Source organism: Periplaneta americana, chromosome 15 (genome assembly GCF_040183065.1).
Source record: "Periplaneta americana isolate PAMFEO1 chromosome 15, P.americana_PAMFEO1_priV1, whole genome shotgun sequence".
NCBI lineage: Eukaryota > Metazoa > Arthropoda > Insecta > Blattodea > Blattidae > Periplaneta > Periplaneta americana.
In genome coordinates, this window is record NC_091131.1 from 52,043,895 (window position 1) to 52,064,540 (window position 20,646).

The 20,646-nt window shown below is 35.0% G+C and overlaps 1 protein-coding gene across 2 annotated transcripts in view; it reads right to left on the reverse strand.

Annotated features, from left to right (window-relative positions):
• The window catches only part of LOC138714920 (uncharacterized), a 72,764-nt gene that overhangs the window by 9,885 nt on the left and 42,233 nt on the right, over positions 1 to 20,646 (reverse strand). Inside the window, exons 1-2 of one of the 2 annotated variants that reach the window (XM_069847204.1) lie at positions 18,229 to 18,890; positions 8,663 to 9,656 (exon numbers count right to left, since the gene is read on the reverse strand). In XM_069847204.1, the coding sequence (XP_069703305.1) occupies positions 8,663 to 9,656; positions 18,229 to 18,699 (1,465 nt within the window). In that variant the 5' untranslated portion in view covers positions 18,700 to 18,890. Of the gene's footprint in view, positions 1 to 8,662; positions 9,657 to 18,228; positions 18,891 to 20,646 lie in introns of those variants that run through there. The other variant, XM_069847205.1, reaches the window with a different exon arrangement.

Sequence of the window (20,646 nt, forward strand, 5' to 3'; positions counted from 1 at the left end):
GATGGCGAAATGAGTCTGAGGTCCAACGCCGAAAATTACCCAGCTATTCTCCTTCAGTTGATTGAGGGAAAACCTCGAAAAAATCTAATAGGTGACTTGTCCCAACCAGGATTTCAACCCGAGCCCCCCACTCATTTCATGGTCAAACATGCTAACTGTTACTCCACAGTGGTGAACTGTATCCGCAGTTTAAAATCATCGATAAAATATGATTATTGTTTCACCTTTTTAGCGCAAGCCAAAGCTCAAGTCTAACCAAACAACTTCTACTTATGAGTTGTTCTTGTGTGCAAGATATAATTATGTCCAGAGATATACTTACTTTACTGTCCTCACATAAGCCTGCCATCGGTCCCTATCCTGAGGAAGATTAATCCAATTTCTACAATCATATTCCACCTCCCTGAAATCCATTTTAATATTATTTTCCCATCCCATTCGGACTCCTCAAAGGTCTTTTTCCCTGCAGTCTTCCAACTAACACTCTTTATGCATTATTGGATTCCCCATACGTGCTACATGCTCTACCCATCTCAAACATTTGAATTTAATGTCCTAATTGTCAGGTGAAGAATACAATGCGTGCAGTCCTGCATTGTGTAACTTTCTCCATTATCCTGTAACTTCATTCCTCTTAACCCCAAATATTTTCCTAAGCACTTTATTCTCACACACCCTTAACCTCTGTTCCTCTCTCAAAGTGAGGGTCCAAGTTTCACAACCATACAAAATAACCGGTAATATAACTGTTCTATAAATTCTAACTTTCAGCTTTTTTGAGAGCAGACTGAATGACGAAAGCTTCTCAACCGAAGAATAACAGGCATTTCCCATATTTATTCTGCGTTTAGCAGAGATATAACAAGAACAAAAAAAGCAAGACGAATTGAACGTTATTTTGAACATCTTCAGCGCTACAACCAAGATGTGGTCGCGAATTTATGATTTGAATTGTGACAATTAATGAGACTGGAGTATATCAATACACCCCTGACACCAAGAATGCTAGTAAGAAATGGAAACTTTCAGATTTGCCGACACCAAAAAAAAAAAAAAGGTTGAAGTGATTTTTCGAAATACTTCAATTTTCCCTATTTTTATCATTCTGCTTTTCGATACTAGTACCATTATCTCATAGACTCTGAATTTTATTTTTAACTTAACACCACTGCTGAATAAAGAACTAATGTACCTCCATCGCATTTATCATTATCATCATCACCAGGCATCATCATCATCATCATCATCATCACCATCATCATCATCATCATCACCAAACTTGACATACTTGATATAACATGATTTAAAGATTAATATTTGACATTCAAAGGTAGGCTATTGCTAAACTGTGTACCATTATATAACACGACAAATGTTGGTACCGGTAATTACTAAAAAATCAATAAGCTTAATGTAAATAATTAAAACATTAGGTAGCAGCAGTCAAGGATTCGTTAAACATAGTTCTCGTAACAGTATAATTTACTATACAAAAATACTGCAATTATCTCTTAGAAATGTCCAACTAGTCATACTTGAAAGAATAATTTTTACTGTCTTGTTATACAGTGTACAGAAAATATTATGATGCTGCAAAAAGTTATCTAGAAATTGTCACAGAAAAACACGTTTCAACATACTTAGCAGGTCATTCATTTGTCTGTCCTTTTTCCAGAAGCGTTATTATAAATATTTTTATGCTCGACCATGCCGAAATGTAGTAATTATACACCTGGTAGCAGTCCTTTAATGCATGTCATTAAAGTACATCTACTCATTAAAGTACAGGTGTTCAGCCAATGACAAGTCAGCTTACAGGTGTTCAGCCAATGACAAGTCAGCTTTGTACCGTTATAAAACCGCAAGTATCGATTATTCTCGGATATGCAATCGAAAGAGAATTAGCGAAAAGTCACGGAGGCTGGAAACCCAATACTGTCGCAGAAGGTTATGTTCTGTTACTATAATAGTAGAGTTAATTGTAAATAATATTCAAATAAATTCAATTTGTCATCTCGTTTTTCAATTCTAAATCAATTTTCAGGTTATACTAGAGTAATGTTCATCTTATTCTGTGCCAAGGTCAATGAAATTCGGCCTTGGAAAAAATCAACACTTTCGCGTCTGCTCACATCTCACAATTCAGGTTAGTTCGCACATAACCATAATTTTGAATACTTTCGAGTTAGAAATATGGTCGAGCATAAAAAGTCGTATGAAACATGCCTATAATGGTAATTAAGAGCTCGTATGAAAATTATGAAACTCGCTTGCGCTCATTTCATAAACAATCATATTTGCGTCATAATTACTACCATTATAGGCTCGTTGCATAATGTACTATTACTGAACAAATAAATTGTGTTCAGATGTTTTACAACTTGATGGGCGATGTATAGCAAACTTCATGACAGAATCGTTAAGAGCCAAACAAGGGAATATTCGTAATTTGTGGTGCAATCACGAAGTAATGTGTCAGTATTTTATTCCCTCCGGCCTCCCAACTAACACTCTATATGCATTTCTGGATTCGCCCATACGTGCCACATGCCCTGCCCATCTCAAATGTCTGAATTTAATGTTCCTAATAATGTCAGGTGAAGAATACAATGCGTGCAGCTCTGCGTTGTGTAACTTTTTCCATTCTCCTGTAATTTCATCCCTCTTAGCCCCAAATATTTTCCTAGGAACCTTATTCTCAAACATCCTTAATCTCTGTTCCTCTCTCAAAGTGAGAGTCCAAGTTTCACAGCCATACAGAACTACTGGTAATATAACTGTTTTATAAATTCTAACTTTCAGATTTTTTGACAGCAGACTAGATGACAAAAGCTTCTCAACCGAATAATAACAGGCATACTAGTGAAAAATAACGGGCATAATGTGGACCATGTAGTTCTGTAAGGATGGCCAGGATGATTGCTAACTCAAAGCTTGATGTTCTCTTGTTTTATAAATTGCCAAAGCCTGCTAATTTCTAAACATAGCCCATTGATTAAGTTGTTTCTTTATTGTTTTTACACATAGGCAATGTTAAATCCCTATGTCCTATTCCCAGAAAAATAAAAAAAGCAATGCATGTGTGTGTATGCATTGTAAATATGTGTATTATGAATCTATATTATGAGTTTACGTGTACCTGTATGTAGGTGTATTTTGTATTAGTACTATTCATTGTTCTTTTTATAGTGTCATACATTGAATGAATTAACTTAATTATTTTATTTTTCATATAAATATCATATTATTTTAAAATCACAGTCTCCAAGTTGATAGTTTGAGATGTTGGAAGTTAACTTTCCTGGTGTAAAAGAACAAGCTTCCATCTCCATTTCAACACCATGTCTAAACTGTTTTATATTTGTGTCAATCTTTTTTTTTTTCTCTTTTTTTTTCAGTTATTGAGTAATCCACTACTAACTCGGCTAAGCCTTGCTTTGTTCCAAGGCTCTACGAATAATGTAGTATGACAGCGTAGGACTTATTTATGAGCCTATGTAGGTTGAAACCATGCACATCTCCAGAATATTTTATTTGGTGCTACCTGTAAAATGTTGTAGGTAGAGTTTCCAAATAATAATAAAAAGGAGGTTTGCTCGCACACCTACACGCGATTTGAAATAGAAGGAAAGAAGCAATATAACATGAGAAAAAGTCTGAATGACCTTGAGATGGCCATTACAGACTCATTCAGGCTATCGAATTGAAAATCAATTTGTACTGTATACACACACAACAGCACACAGATACTCGCTTTAAAGTAACAACAAAAAAATTTGTGACCTTTTCCTTATGTAATCCATTTCATTTTCCGTTACTTTCAGAGAACAAAGGGTTAGTATGAAGTCACGAACATAGTACATACAAGTGATTATTCTGAATTATTATTGTCGAGTGATATTTTTGTTCTTACTGGACATTTTTCTTTTAAAGCCATGTTTTACTTTCAGTGATTTAATTTTTTTAAATTTCAGTTTTGTTATACGTTATGCATGACAATCTGAAGCTTTTATCATCGTCTGGTGTCGGTAAGATCTCTTCCTGAAACAATGAAACATGAAAGATGCTATTTTTAGAGGTAGTACAGATCAGGAGGCGAGACCAGGCATGTGAGCTGCATCAGAGGGAGAAAGGATGGACAATCATAAAGATAGCTTGTTTCAATTCGGTTAATATTACACTAATCTACCGACATGGAAGTTCATCTCAGACTAAAACAGAATAATTCAGTTGTCTTAAATGGCTTCTCAAAACAAATCGCAAAACACTACAAAAAGGAATTTGTTAAATCTTCAACTAATATTATAAATGAAAGCTTCACAGATAGTATATTTATAAACAGTTAAAAAGTTATTGTAAGGCCTATCTGTATATAAACAGAAGGGATCACATCTAGCGTAGAAAATTACAGACCAGTTTCTCTATGCTCAGTTTTTTTTTTATTACAGAGGACCTATAATTATTTGAAACAATTACAGAACTATTGTACTAAAATGTAATGTATTATCTGAATCCTAATATGGTTTAAAAAAAAAAAAAGTCTACAATACTTACAATAGAAAAAGTAAACGGCATTATAACCATGGGCATCATTTCAGTTTTTCCTTGGAGTAGGGGGCAGACAGGATTTTTTAGAGAACATCTTATGGGATCTACCACATGACGTACTCCTTATTTTATCTGAAATGAACTATTTTACATACTGTGAACTGAGGTAAACTTCACCACTGGAGTTAACTTGATCATAAAATAATTTAAACAGAATAGAATTGATGAAAGAGTAATGGAACGGAGAAAAATTCTCTCCGGCACCGGGATTTGAACCCGGGTTTTCAGCTCTACGTGCTGATGCTTTATCCACTAAGCCACACCGGATACCCACCCCGGCGTCGGACAGAATTGTCTCAGTTTAAGTTCCAACTCTTGGGTTCCCTCTAGTGGCCGCCCTCTGCACTACGTCATAGATGTCTATGAATGTAGGACTGAAGTCCACACATGTGCTGAGGTGCACTCGTTATGAGTGACTAGTTGGCAGGGATCCGACGGAATAAGTGCCGTCTTAAATCACGAAGTGATTTACGCATATCATATATATTATTTTAATGTACCGAAGTACATATGATATTTCCATGCAGATATTCTGCATCATCATACGATGAAAGAGTAATGGAATGGCGCTTATTCCATCGGATCCCGGCCAACTAGTCACTCATAACGAGTGCACCTCAGCACATGTGTGGGCTTCAGTCCTACGTTCATAGACATCTATGACGTAGTGCAGAGGGCGGCCACTAGAGGGAACCCAAGAGTTGAAACTTAAACTGAGACGATTCTGTCCGACGCCGGGGTGGGTATCCGGTGTGGCTTAGTGGATAAAGCATCAGCATGTAGAGCTGAAAATCCGAGTTCAAATCCCGGCACTGGAGAGAATTTTTCTCCATTCCATTACTCTTTCATCGTATGATGACGCAGAATATCTGCATGGAAATATCATATGTACTTCGGTACATTAAAATAATATATAGAATGGAATTGTTTCTTTGAAATATGAAATATGTTTCTTGTGAATAGCTATGCAGCTGAATTGTATAAATTAGTCTATCTAAAATTTCCGGTTTCATTTATTGCAGGCAGAGCTTAATATTTCCTATCCCATGAGTGGTCCCATGTAGATTAATTTTAGAAATTAATGCAGAAATCCTACTTGTAAAATCCACTCCTAGCGTAATTCAGCACGTTTTATTGCACCTGTGCGTGTAGCTATATCATATGAATTTGTGAAAATTAATTACATCTATTTCAATCGCACACACATACATAGTGTTTATCATAATATGTTGGAACTGTTTACATGAGAGATGATGCAGATCACGAAAGAATTAAAAGTTTGAAGTATCTTAAGCATATTGATTTCCCCTTATTTACAAGTAACATTCGCATTTGTATCCCATCAACTGTCTCTTTACATGTACTGGAAATGTTCAAAATAACTGATAGGGTTTGAATGCAAACCTATTAGTGCCTCATCCTAGAACTCCTGAATCGTTCAGAGACGAGATGTCTGTCACATTTACTAGCAGCCTAGATATTGGCGTAGAATTTCAATGTTATCAGCTAATGTGGTATAAACTATCAGTTACAAAGTGTTCATGTATTCTCAGAATAGTTTTGCTGTTTGATAGAAGACGACTGGGGAGTTCTATTGCATACAGACATCTTGCCCTAACTCTAACTGCTTCTCATTTCTCAAGATTTTACATGAAGTGTGATATATTAATGGTGTCATCTATGCTAGCTGTGTTTATAGAAGACATTTTTGTAGCAGATTGAATTGTTGTAAGTTGGAAAAGTTAGACTTATGATTATAAAACTTTTTTTTTTTTTGCTTCTGAGCTCACCAGTCCTAAAATAGCAGTATTTTATGATATACCTGTAAATGATTGTTTTGTTAGTGATTATTTTATAAATTCTATTAATTTATCTTATTTATGACAAGTTTTTTTCATTTTACATCTTGATTATACAACTTTTAACACTATATCACTTTGGAAAACGTATTATATGTCTTTCACGTGTTAAATTTTATGTTACCTTGTTAACATGTTTCGGCCTGTTATTGGCCATCATCAGAACTGGTTGTTGCTGGTCTATCTCCACAGGACACAAAACAAAAGGCGCCAAGACCAGCAACAACCAGTTCTGATGATGGCCAATAGCAGGCCGAAACATGTTAACAAGGTAACATAAAATTTAACATGTGAAAGACATATAATACGGTACGTTTTTCATTTTGTCTAATAGAACTCCATTTAATTCATTTTATATATTTAAGGAACTCTTAAAATTCTGTAACTTTAGAGGAATTTGAGGAATTTCAGGACGTATCTGTAAAGTAAAATTAGACATAGTCTGCTCCAAAATAACCATGCTTTAATCAACTACAGAAGTGAGGAGAATAAGAAAGTAGATGGGAACAAATGACAGTAAGTCAGGCTGGATTATCCATTATAAATGTGTATCGATTTCCACTTGCCCATTACTTATGGCTCTCTGTCCCATCAGCTAGCAGCTCATTAGGAATGATATATCAAACATTAACATCAATACTATCCTATTATTACACATCGACTCCACTTGCTATGGGGTCATTGAACTGCCATTTTATAGCCCTATTTTGTGTCGTTACAAGTTCCTGAAACTGAAACATCACAATGATATCATTAGAGTTGTCTTCGGTGAAGTCAAGTTTCTTCACAAAACTTCTGAATAATTAATTTAGTTCATTGTGCTTACTCATCTATAGCAGTGAATCATAAAATAAGTTTTTTTTATTTGTACGTTTTCTTCCTTTACATTTAACTTAAGAAGACGTCAGATTTTTTGTCCCTTATTATGTATCAGTACCTATTTTGAATATTTCTAGTGAAGTTTCAGAACTGCATCTCTTCTCGAGTTCACTATGAGACCCTATGTTGATTATTACGTCTAAAAGAACTTATTAATTCCCTAATTAAAAAGTAGGAAAGGATGACTGTATTCATGGCGGTAATTCTCCTTTACCAGTTTTGATAAGAGAAAAAAACATTAAAGTTTGCAGTAATAACTGAATCAGATGACATCACCCTTAAGAGAATTGTGACTTTAATTGTTTTTCCTGTGTAGGCCTACTCTTCATATATTATGTATTTGTTTTGACTTGTCTTACACCATTGTATATATTCTATTGGATGAGTAAACCTATCTATACTCAGAAGCATAGGAGGAGAGAGAACCGTTTCCTTGGGGAGGCAAAGCAAAACCATAGAATCCCCATATAACAGTTTTATGGGGAACATCATTTACCTCCTCTCCCCGTTATAGCTTGACCATGGTACAATACAGTACCGGTATATCGGAATATGATCATTTAATAAAGGTATTTTCGGGGGGCATTTTCCTTACAGTGTTACATCCATATCTGTGCTGTTTCGGACCAAGTTGTATAGGGCTTGAACTGTAGATCTACTACAAATTATAATAAGACATAATCAATCCCTCTCTTTTTCTCTCTCATACAGAAACACATATAAATCAATAAAACTATATAACAGTGCTAACAGAAACTTTTTTACTTTAAGCTTTTCTGAAGATATCTTATGAAATTTAAACTCTAATTATTTTATTTAATCTCGTCTTTAAGTTTGCACATTATACCGGGATCACTTTTCTTTTTCCTGCATTGTTGTGCAGTATGTTATTCATATTTCTCCGAGTGGCGGCCTGAATACCTGCAAACTTCTAACACACGAGTATAGGCTGTCCTCATATAGTAATTTTTATACATTAAAAAATTTAAAATAAATATTATAGTCTAGACACATGATCTGAAGAAATTAATTCGTCAATTTAAGCACAGAAACTTAATCATAAACAAAAGCAAAAAAGATCTGAATTCAATATTTTCTAACGTTAATAGGAAAAAAAGAGTTCAGACAAGTTTGGGGGGGCATTGCCCCCCGTGCCCCTCTATAACTCTGCCTATCCTCAGAAGAGGTGAGAGTTGAGTTTTTCCATTGTTGTTGATATTCCTTTGGGTTATTGCTAAATCGACGTGACTATTCGCCCACTATTGTGAATCAACAGATCAGACCTTGTAAAGTTTCTAAGTATGTGTTTACCTTACCTAGTGTTGTTAGCAGTGACACAGCAAACAGCAAACACCCAGCATAGCTCCATATCTTGCCATTGCTACCACCTTCCCCATACCCTTCACTGACTGCTTCAAGCAGCAACTCCTTGTGTTTTATCACATAACACTCAATCTTGTTCTTCCAACCAGGCTCCTCCTTCTTCACTATCCTCAAGTCTTTCGCCAATTCTATTACAAGTTCTTTTTGCTTCACCATCAGTTCCCTAGCAACTGCTTCCTCTTGAGGGCCTTCTGTTGCTCTAAAAGCAGCAGCACCCAAGAGGGCCCAAATGAATAAAATGACTCCTAAACCACATTGCGAGAACATCCATCTACCAGCTAACCGCAGGAAGAACCGCATTCGCTGGATACTACAGAGTTTCTGTTCACTGCTCTCAAATGTTGTACAACCGCAGATCGGAAGGAAGCGCAAGCGGTACTGAGGTGATGGGGACACCTGAACACCAACTGATGAAAACCGGCCTGTAATGATCTCCTTGTTGTTTACACTCAGTGGTAGTTCACTGTCTTTATAAACCACCTTGGAGCTATCTAACCTAATTTCACCTTCGCCACTCAACACTACTGGCGACTCATCCCGATTCCTGTTGTCACTTCTATTCAATTCTGGCTCATAGTTTTGACTGTTAAGCTGACTCTCCTCCACAGAGGGGAGAGTAGCATTCATGTTTGACGTCCCAGATGTATGTTGGTTATCTTGTTCTCTTGGTGGGCTGCTACCGACGTTGTATGTTTTCTTTGTTTTTAGTTTTCGTTTTGATTTTCTCGGTATTATTTTTGGTGGTTCTGGAGGATGGTTGTGAAGGTTTTGGGAGTCTTTTTGTCTTTTCAGCTGTTGGTAGTTGTCCTCGTTGATGTTATCGAGTTCTTTCTGTGGCTTCGACATGTAGATGGTTACTCCTCCGTGTCTGTCCTCTTTTATATTGCAGATTCGTTGTGATGATCCGTGGGGTTGTTGGCTGAGAACCTGAAACAAGAAGACGAGATCAGTTAAAATTAATTACTACAAAGACGGATTAAACAATCCTGAACACTTTAGTCCTAATAAATCTATTTGTATAATTAATTAGATTTTTTTATTTTAGTAGGTTATTTTAAGATGCTTTATTTAGGTTATTTAGCATCTGAATGAGATGAAGGTGATAATGCCGGTGAAATGAGTCTGGAGTCCAGCACCGAAAGTTACCCAGCATTTGCTCATATTGGGTTGAGGGAAAACCCCGGAAAAAACCTCAACCAAGTAACTTGTCCCAACTGGGAATCGAACCCGGGCCACCTGGTTTCGCTGCCAGACGCACTAACCGTTACTCTACAGGTGTGAACTATTTAATTAGATTATTTTAAACGATTATTATTAATTATAATTATTGTGTAATTAAGTTGTCACTACCACTGGATGTTTGACCATTTGCAGTGTAAATACACACACACACACACGCAAGCAAGCACACACACACAGCCTGGTCCTCACACTAGGTAAGGTGAGGTAAGGTAAACATAATAAAATGAAATTTAATGACCAGAAATCGAAAGGTTTGTTAATAACACGAAAGAAACGCAAATATAAAGAAAACATAAGTATATTTCTCAACAATAAAGAACTACAACAGGTGGAGAAAATGCAATACCTTGGAACAATAAATAGACAAAAGCTTCAATTTCAGTGTCCATATTCAGCACATAGCTGACAAGTGTACAAAGCTGATAAATGCTTTATCCAAATCAGCAAAACTCGATTGGGGATTGAAACATGCAGGTCTCCTAAAAATATATAAAGGTGCAATATTGCCCCTAATATCATATGCTGCACCCATATGGATAGAGGTACCGGTACTCCAAAGGAATTACAACAGATGGAAGCTAATAGGGGTTCAAAGAATAATCAATATAAAAACTGCAAAAGCATTCCGAACCACATCTACTGAAGCATTATGTATCCTGACACGCCAAACACCTATAATCATCAAGTTAGAGGAGATAAGCAAAGCCTATAACATGAAAAAAGGAAATGGAAACATGGAGATAGACACTGTTCTGGAGCTGAAGAAGTGGCCTCATCCAGCAGATATCCCTACAATAGAAGAGACAGACATCAATAGGAAGTATTCCAGCCCTGGGCACAACGGGGAAGCGCCTTATGTCCTTTTCGCTTACACTGCCTTATAAACAAGCACACAGTAGTCACTGTGCATCAGTGGTGAATTTCAGGCGACCAGCGAGAGCCGAAAGTTCGTAAAAGCCTTATACAATCCATCACTGAGCAATACTTACTTCCTGTATACTCGTCTCATCTGGGGAAGGTGTGGTGGGGAGTTAAGGGGAAATCTGCAATGCCTTAATTGAGTTAGTAGTGCCTAAGCTTGAAGTATTCTATGGAAATTTACACGGATGAAAGCAGATCAAACGACGGTGCTGGCTCAGAGATAGTTGCAATGCTCAATGGTGAACCAACACATCGCCAGAGATACAAATTGGATAAGAATTGCTCAAACAATCAAGCTGAACAGTTCGCGATCCTTAAGGCACTCGAAAAAATTGAAGATCTCCAACTAAGCAAAGGCACCACAAAAAATAGCACATTGGATCCTCTTAAGAATATGAGAAATCATAACCACATAATTGAAGATATATGACAAAGTTGACATCTCTCAAAAATCAAAATTGGTCTCTGCTAGAAGTGGAGAACCAGTTTAGTATAGCAAGATTGTAAAAATCAGTATAATGAACATGTTAAGAGAAGAGAGCGAGGTGAAATGACAAAGTCTTTGGCAAAATGCAGATAAAGGAACAGAAATTAAGAAGTACTTCCCCAACGTTTCCCAAAGATTAAAGCTGAAACCACCTTCTCTGCAAGTTTAACAACTATGCTGACAGGACATGGAAGATTAAAAGCCTACTATCATAGACTCCACATAATAGAAGATCCAACATACATGTGCAAGGTAGGGGACCAAACAGTCGACCATATTCTCTTCAAATTTAGTATATAACACTGAAAGGAACATATTAAACTGCAGAATAAGACGAGGAGGAGGAAGATGGCCAGTCCAAAAAAAGAAAAAAGAAAGAACTCATAACCATATATACTAAAGAGTACTGTAAATTCATAAAATCAATTAAATTTTAAAATAAACTTAGAATTAAGAGAAAAACTCATAACCGGAACTCAATGGAGGATGTACTGAAATAATTTCTAAGAAATTTTAAGAGTAGGTTAATTTAAAATTTAACAAGTAAATATGTAAATAAACTACCAATAATTGTGTATATATATATATATATATATATATATATATATATATATATATATATACACACAAACTAACTATTACAGAATGGATAAATATTAGGTTATTTGAATGAAGATAATGTAACTAGAATTTCGTAAATATTCACTATTATTTATAATAATTCACACATTAGACTTAAGTACATTGTAGAGAAAACTGATGACAATAAATTGTTAAAATCATTTATGTACAATATGTAGACCAAAACATGTAGTGTTACACCTTGTAATAGAACGTGTTGATAAAAAGAATTAAATAAAAGAGCTGAAATATTTAAGCATTTCTCAACTCATAATCAAATTGCATTTCCTCTTATTAGTATTCTCTATCCCAGATTTGTGATACCAAGCAATCATCTTCTGAGGCTTAAAAAAACGTACATGAGAGCTGCTATGCTCTATTTTTAATCAGTTATTTAACAACGTTGTACCAATTGTGTAATGTAATTGATAACGAAATGGAATTTTGGTGAGGTGGGTCCGAGGATTTGTCATGTGATTATCTGATATTTGCTTTATAGTTTGAAAAAACCTCGGAAAAAATCGAATCAGATAACCAGCCTGAGACTGAGAGAGATTCGAATCCGTTCCTGAGCACAGCTTCGGACATATGTTTTCTAAAAGTACATTACCTCATCAGTAAACCCATCATAATCCTCAAATTAGTTCTTTTCAGGACCAAGATCTGCTTACTGATATCCTTCGATGGTCTTTCAACCACCCCCTTACATGTCTCAGACCCACACATTATATCAAAGCGCAAGCGTGACCAACCTCCACCCACTTCTTCATTGTGGAACACATCAGACTATTTGAAATTCCACTGAATGATTCTATTTCAATAGGAATATATATCTGTCTCCTTTCTCAGGCAATTTGCTATCTCCTTGCGAACTATTCCCTTTCGTAAGACGACAGCTTATGTTTGTTGTTATAATCCATGAGGTTTTACTAATTGTCAGCTTCTAGAAAGAGAAAGCAATATTATCTTTCTCGAAACTCTCATTACTGTAATTGGGGTACCGGTAAAACTAACACTTTCAAGAAAAACAGGTGGAATCAATAGTGACATCATTGGAGTTTGGACCCTGGTTTTCTCTTATTTAAACACTAAAATGTCATCTCTAATTTCTTCATTGGAGTATTTAAAATTAGTTACAAATTTATTGATGATTTTATTTTATATTTCATTTATTGCACTATTCCATAGATCTTACATTTGCAGTGAAGCTTTAAGATGTGGAACAAGTCAAGATTTTACAAGATCACAAATTTTTGGCGAGAATTATCAGTATGTTAACATGTTCATATGTTTTCCTTAATGCCTGCTGAATTGTGTGGATGCATACACAATTTCCATGCAACTGTCTGTACAGCTGGTACTGCTTTGTTTGAACACTGAGTTTCTTAATTAATTATCAAAATGTAGAATAACATATATCTAGGTATTAGTTTCAATCAACAAATTAAGTGCAGGAGCATATTTACAGCGTGGGGATCGATGTAACCCTACCCTCCCTCTGGTACTATGGTACCTTGCTATTAAAAAAAATAAAACTAGTTTTAGATGTTTTGCTCATTTCCATTCTTCTGCAGAAAGAAGCTTTCATATTCTTTACGATGTCATATTTCTGTGGATCCAAGGCAAATGATATATATTTCTTGCAATTTTTAAGGAGTGAGCATTTAAAGTATAAAATCATAGTAAGTAATCATATTTCATAACAACGGGTTAGAGAGAAAAATAATACAGATATACATGTCATCTTTTGTCACAATGAAGATACTATTAGGATGCACAACACATCGAAAAAAATTGACGTATTACCTTTTGCCTTGGGATCACAGCTTGAGAATTGAACTTCAATCATGACAGAATGAACAATTGATCATGAGATTCATGTTACCGGTGCTGATGAGGAAGTTCTTTACAAATTTCACAGTGTAGGTACCAAGAGAATTTGTTTTGTATTGTATGCATTATTTTATTCTCCTGTGTATAACTGCACTATATTACAATTTTTATAAATATATCAGCCTATATAAATAATAGAAAATTAACGAGAATAATAATAATATTCGCTTAGAATATCTACTAACTCAGTATCTGTACTGTATATGTTCAATATATACCGGTACCCTACTGGCTAAACAGCATTTATGCACAACTAGGTTTAACATGTGTTGTGTGTGAGTGTGAGTGAGAACTAAGTAGATGTGTATGTACTTTCTTACGGAAATGCCTTGTCTGTGGATGTTGCTATAATTTTATACAGGTTTTTTTTTTCCTTTTATTCCCTCCCCAAATCCAAATGCTATATACACCTCTCTAAGTGTAGCTACTTTATTTAAATGAATAGGCACTTAATGGTTCAGCCAGACTATTTCAGGATTGACTTCCTTGATCTAATAAAGTCCACACCTGTGGAGTAACGGTCAGCACGTCTGGCCACGAAACCAGGTGGCCCGGGTTCGAATCCCGGTCGGGGCAAGTTACCTGGTTGAGGTTTTTTCCGGGGTTTTCCCTCAACCCAATAGGAGCAAATGCTGGGTAACTTTCGGTGCTGGACCCCGGACTCATTTCACTGGCATTATCACCTTCATTTCATTCAGACGCTAAATAACCTAGATGTTGATGCAGCGTCGTAAAATAACCCAATAAAATAAAAAATAAATTGATCTAATAAAAATTGTGTTACAATCTTCTCCCACCTTATAGTCAAATTTTACTACCTACTTAATAAAGAGTTAAAATTTAATTGGTTTATTATTATTATTATTATTATTATTATTATTATTATTATTATTATTATTATTTACATCACTATTACTACTACTACTCATTTTATCTGAAATAATTATATCCTTTAATAACTGTATTTGGTTATTTTATTATCTTTCTGATTATATTTATTTCAGTTACTAATAAATGCATTTTAACTGAAATAAATTGTAGTGTAGAAGACTGGGCTGTCGAAAATAATGATTTGCAAGCTATTTTAATGTTAATTGTATCTTAGGTAAATGTTCATGTAATGTTTACATACTGGGACATATTTACAAAGCATTAGAAGAGCTGTAGTTAAAATTATTTTATTAGGGTATTTTGTATAATTTCCCAGTATGAATGCAGCAAATTTAATAAACTTAAAAACTCAAATATAACTACAAAATATGTAACTTAGTCATAAGTACCTCTGAAAATATTTAAACAAGAAACTTCAATGAAATAAATAAATGTCCATGAGATCATGCACTTATGAGACCGTAATCAGTGTATAATAAACCATATTTAAATGTATATATGGTACTTTAAATTTAATAACGTAGGTACATTATTATTTCTTTTATTGTTGTGACATTATTTGATTACCATTGATTACTTTGGATGCTAATTTCATGCCATTTTGTGTCTTATGAATTGATTTATCATTATAGACAACTTCAAAACAATAGCTGTAGGCCCTACTATTTTTTTTTTTCAAGAAAATATACAAGAAGAATGTAAAAGTAATAAGAAACATACACGCATATGTGATATATGAAGGTGGATCGGAAAGTAACGCACAATAATTAAAAACATTTCTCTCATTGTGGTACAGTTTCAGTATACTCTGTTCATAGAAGCCCAATCGGTTGGAGTATAATCATCTGCGGACAGTTGATTGCACTTCTGCATCGGTCACAAAGCAATGGCCGGCTAGGAATTTCTTCATGGGACCAAACAGATGAAAGCCCGACAGTGCAAGGTCTGGACTGTATGGTGGATGCTGGAGCACCTCCCAACCAAATGTGTTGATTTTCTCATGAACAGAAGCCTCAACATAGGGACGAGCATTGTCATGAAAAAGTTTGACATTGTCAGCATTTACGTTTACGACGTTTGTCACGAAGGGCACGACGCAACTTTACTAACGTTTGAATGTACACTGCAGCATTCACAGTGGTCCCATGTTTAGCAAAGCCCACCAACAACACACCATGCATATCCCAAAACACTGTCACAAGCACTTTCTTAGCAGACTGCGTCACTTTGAATTTTTTCTTTGTTGGGGAAGCAGCATGTCTTCACTCCATAGAAGCCTCCTTTGTTTCGGGCGTGTAGTGGTACGCCCAGGACTCATCACCAGTGACAATTCCTTTCAGAAAGTCATGCCCTTCTGCAGCGTAACACCTTAAGTGGTCCAAGCATGTCATCATTCGCTGCCCTTGTGATTGTCTGTCAGGTTCTAAGGCACCCAACAAGCCCTAACTTTATGAAATTTCAATGTGTCATGCATGATATCGTACACCGCACTGTATGAAATGTTGAACTGTTGAGATAAGATTTGCAGTTGGATCTGCCAGTTGTTCAAAATTGCTGCCTCAATGTCTGTGACATTCCATTGGGTTGCAGCTGTTACTGACTGCCCGGAACGTGGCAAATCACAAAGGTTCTTAAGGCCGTCTGTGAAGAATGCGCACGACCTGGAGATGTTGCTACGGTCCATACAGTCTTCCCTGTACATGCCACACATGTTCCTGTGAATTTCACTCGGGTTATGTATGTCCTTTAGCCCACAAAAATCGCACAACACTTCGCTGCTCTTCACAAGTTGTCGACAGTAACATGTGCACCAGCTTTGTTGCGTAGTTCACGCTTCTCTCGCTTGAGCTACATATGCAAAACAAATTGTGTCTGTAGTGAAAACTTCAAACTATATCCCGGTGAAATGTCAACATCCCAGCCGCAATACGAATGCAGAAAAAAATTATTGTGCATTACTTTCCGATCCATCCTTTATATATATATATATATATATATATATATATTCATTCTCCGTTGTTTAACTTTTGACTATATGAAGACTTTAAAAGGAACTTCAATATACTTTTCCATCGGATAAAACATTTTTGATGTCCTAATCCCCTTAAGCGAAGATTTTTAAAAGAAACTTCAATATGCTTTTCGATTGGATATAGTCAAAAGTTAAACTACGGAAAACTGAAATGCAGTTTTATTTTGTTAAGATGTATAAAATCTGTTATATTCAGAACTACTGGTAACTAAATTCCATAATTATAATATTGATTGAGAGATAAGTTTTGTGAACATAGGCTCTAGTTAAGTGTGAAAATGATTTTATATTAAGTGAAAATATCAGATGGTATTAATGAGTGTATTTTGTATTAATGTAGACTTAGTTGTTACAACCTGACTTTAAAATCAATTCAAACAGAACATCACACTCTAAAGCACATATTATTACCTACATATTTAAACGATAAATATACTGCTACAAAATTTATAGGTAAAAAAATCAATAAAAGCGTGAGGAATATTAAGATTGAAAAATTTACTTGTGGTGATTAGAGATATTGTTAATAACTAACCTAGAAAGCAACCATACTGTAAGTAACAATAATACAGTAAAGTAGGTATCCAACTTACATTTGAGAATGTGAGTTACAATTCTAACAATTCAGAATTTTCATGTAATGGAAACAATAAATTTGTGGTACACTTATATAAACATGTATTCGAAACGATTTTATGGTAGCCTTAGTTTATATATGACATTTCAAACAAAAGAAATCTAATATTCAAGGTCATGATAATTTATAACTAAAAATAGAATGTTTTCTGCTGATGTCATCATATAAAATTATACAGATATTAAGAGAATTTTTCATGAGAAATAAATAACAAACTGTACCAATATATGAGCGAACAATTATTTTATTGTAATTTAAATAAATATAAGAAAACTGGAAATAATTGTTTCCATAATTTCTTTAGTTGTGTTACCATATTGAACTCCTCTGTTTTAGATAATACCATATATTTTCAAGATATTTTCGAGAAGAAAACATATGTTTCTACGAACAAATGAAAAATAATCACGTTACTGATAAATCAATACCTCGAAAATAATAGGCTATGTTTACTTTGTCATTATGTTACTGCACTAATTGATTTACATTTCTTTAGGCAATATAGCATCTGTTTAAATATTTGTGAGATCTATAAATAGAATTTTGTCAACAGTCAAGAAATAATCCTATTATTTACATTAAAATGGGAAGGAAATAGTAAACATATTGTGAGAGGGAAAATTTAAAAACAAAAAAATATGCTGTATATAAATATTATATTTCGTGACTTCATTAATTTTTTAAGGACTTTAAGGGTTATTAGAAAATATAACTGATAATAATAATCTTTCAAGATATTTATAAGAACTGTTATTATAATAATAAGTAATCTTACCTTAACAAAGATCTGGGTGCTATGGTTACAGTTTTCTATAACTGCTCCTGGTATATTTGGCTGAAAGTCATCTTCAACACTATCTTGTCCCCTATACAATTCATATTGACTCCTACTAACACTTCCACGCTCGTAATCATCAGTTTCCTCGTATGTGAGATTCATATCATCGTTATATATTCCACCATTAAGGTCGACAACACCTTTTTTAGTCCTTGAACTTGAATGGTTGCCCTTATTTTTAAGTATTGATGGCAATTTTTCGTTTTGTTGGGTGTAAGTTGGGAGACTGTGATTGATAGAACCAAGAGAAAATGACTTTTGATGTTTGACAAAGGGTGGAGAAGGAGAATTACCCTCAGGTCTGGCCGGACTGTTTCTATTGGAATCACTCGACGGACTATTTGATGGTTGGTATAAAGGTGGCACAACTGGCGTCGGTGCTATGGGATAAGCACGATTCATCCCCATGCGTGTTTATGTACATTTATATTAAATATATGCTCTGGGGACGACGGTAATGTGTGACATGATCTTACAGACAACAATCGTGACGTCACAGTTGCGTCTTCTCGCCTTGGAGGCAGAACAGCGACTGAGTATGATGGGGAACATTTGAAACCCCTCCCTAACTCAATTTAAAAGTCTTAAAGAAGAATTTTATATTTTTCTATTCTCCCCTACGTCAACTTTTAACCGCTCACTCGCCTCTCCTTCCCCTTCCTTTCCTCATTCCTTGTGTCTTCTTAAAATGTTCATAATTATATTTGACGTCCTTGTACCATAGTGCGCACGCAACATGTAAATCAATGCTTGTGCATCCTGGAGACTAGTGGCTAAAATTGGATTAAAATCCTCCCTGTGGTGGCCTACGTTCTGATGTTATGCGGTAACCTACATTCTAACATATACCAACATTAAAAAAATAATGGATAAGAATCATATTTTAAACGGAAGAAAAAATAAAACGTTTTTATACATCGTTCTATCTCGGTTTATCTTCTTACGTATGTTTCGGTAACACAGCGCGCAGCGCTGCGTGACGGTACTGCATAACGAGCCAGGAGTTTGCGTGTTCCATACGGAAAATCCAATAAATGGGAATGCCGCGGGGTTCCCCCACTATTGGACAGGGACAGGAAACGAGGCATTGAAACAAATAACAGACTTATCAGAACTTTGCCATTGTTGCGTTCAAAGTCTTTTAGAAGTAAATGAAATGGTATTAATTACTTGGAAAATACAGTCTACTGTATGGTATATGAAATGCGTCATGGAATCATGACAGTTTTCGTGGAAAATAGGATTACATTTGACTAGTTTGAAATTTAACAGACAGTGAACCATGTTAATGTTGAATTAATAAAGATTATTCTTTTTTTTAATTACGTATCTTTGCATTTTATGTCATAATAATTACTTTTGTCTATAGATTCTACAGCTAGTTGTCTGCCTTGCGTATTGAAGACACAGTACGCTGGCTATATTTCAGTGTAGCTACCGCATTAAAAATCGCGAAACATTTAATTTTACTTGTAAACTTTTTATTCTATTGTTGATTGCACGTAAGAGTCATTAAAAAGTTGGAAGTAAAGTTTCAGGGTTGTTTTCGGAAGTTACTGTGAGAAAGACGCAAATACAATAACAAGAAAGATATGACACTGTCCTATCCAAGCATGCCCTAAAATATTTTATACTTTCCGTAACTGAAACGTAAACATTGTTGAAATTATTCACTTTTTTTGTTCAATTGCCTTTGTTGCTTTCAGACACGAGGTCCAGAGACTGACATAAAGGTAATTCATAAATAAAAATGGATATTATGCTTAATACCGGTATTGCATGCGTTCTTTTAAAATGCTTTTAATTGTAAAACTAAGAATAGGCGCACAATTTAAATTCTACAGAGATATTTTTGTCAGAATATTTCTATGAGTATGAATCTTAGACTATACAAGAAAAGGATATTTCACAGACACAAGAGAACTGAAATAAATTTGTTCCAAAAAGTAGAGTTGTAAGATAATGGATTCATACAGAATGAATCGAAGTATTTTCTATCATTAGAAATTCCTACAAGCTGCTCGATGGACAATTTTAGTAGAATGTAGCTGGAAGAATTTAAAATCGATATAGCTCTCGAAATAGAAGAGATATTGGTGGCTCATTTCTGAGCTGGAAATCTGAAGTCGGAATAGGAAAATTATCCTGCTTCGTAAAATGGAGACGATGATGATGATGATGATGATGATGATGATGATGATGATGATGATGATGATGATGTCAAGAACGAGTATTGAATTTTTAAAGAACGGCGAGGCGTGGTTCCGCAGGTTAAAAACTTGGCTTCCCTTGTATTTTGCAGATATCAGCACTTCCAGCCAGAAAATTCAAGATCTAGGGCAGTCATAACAGCGA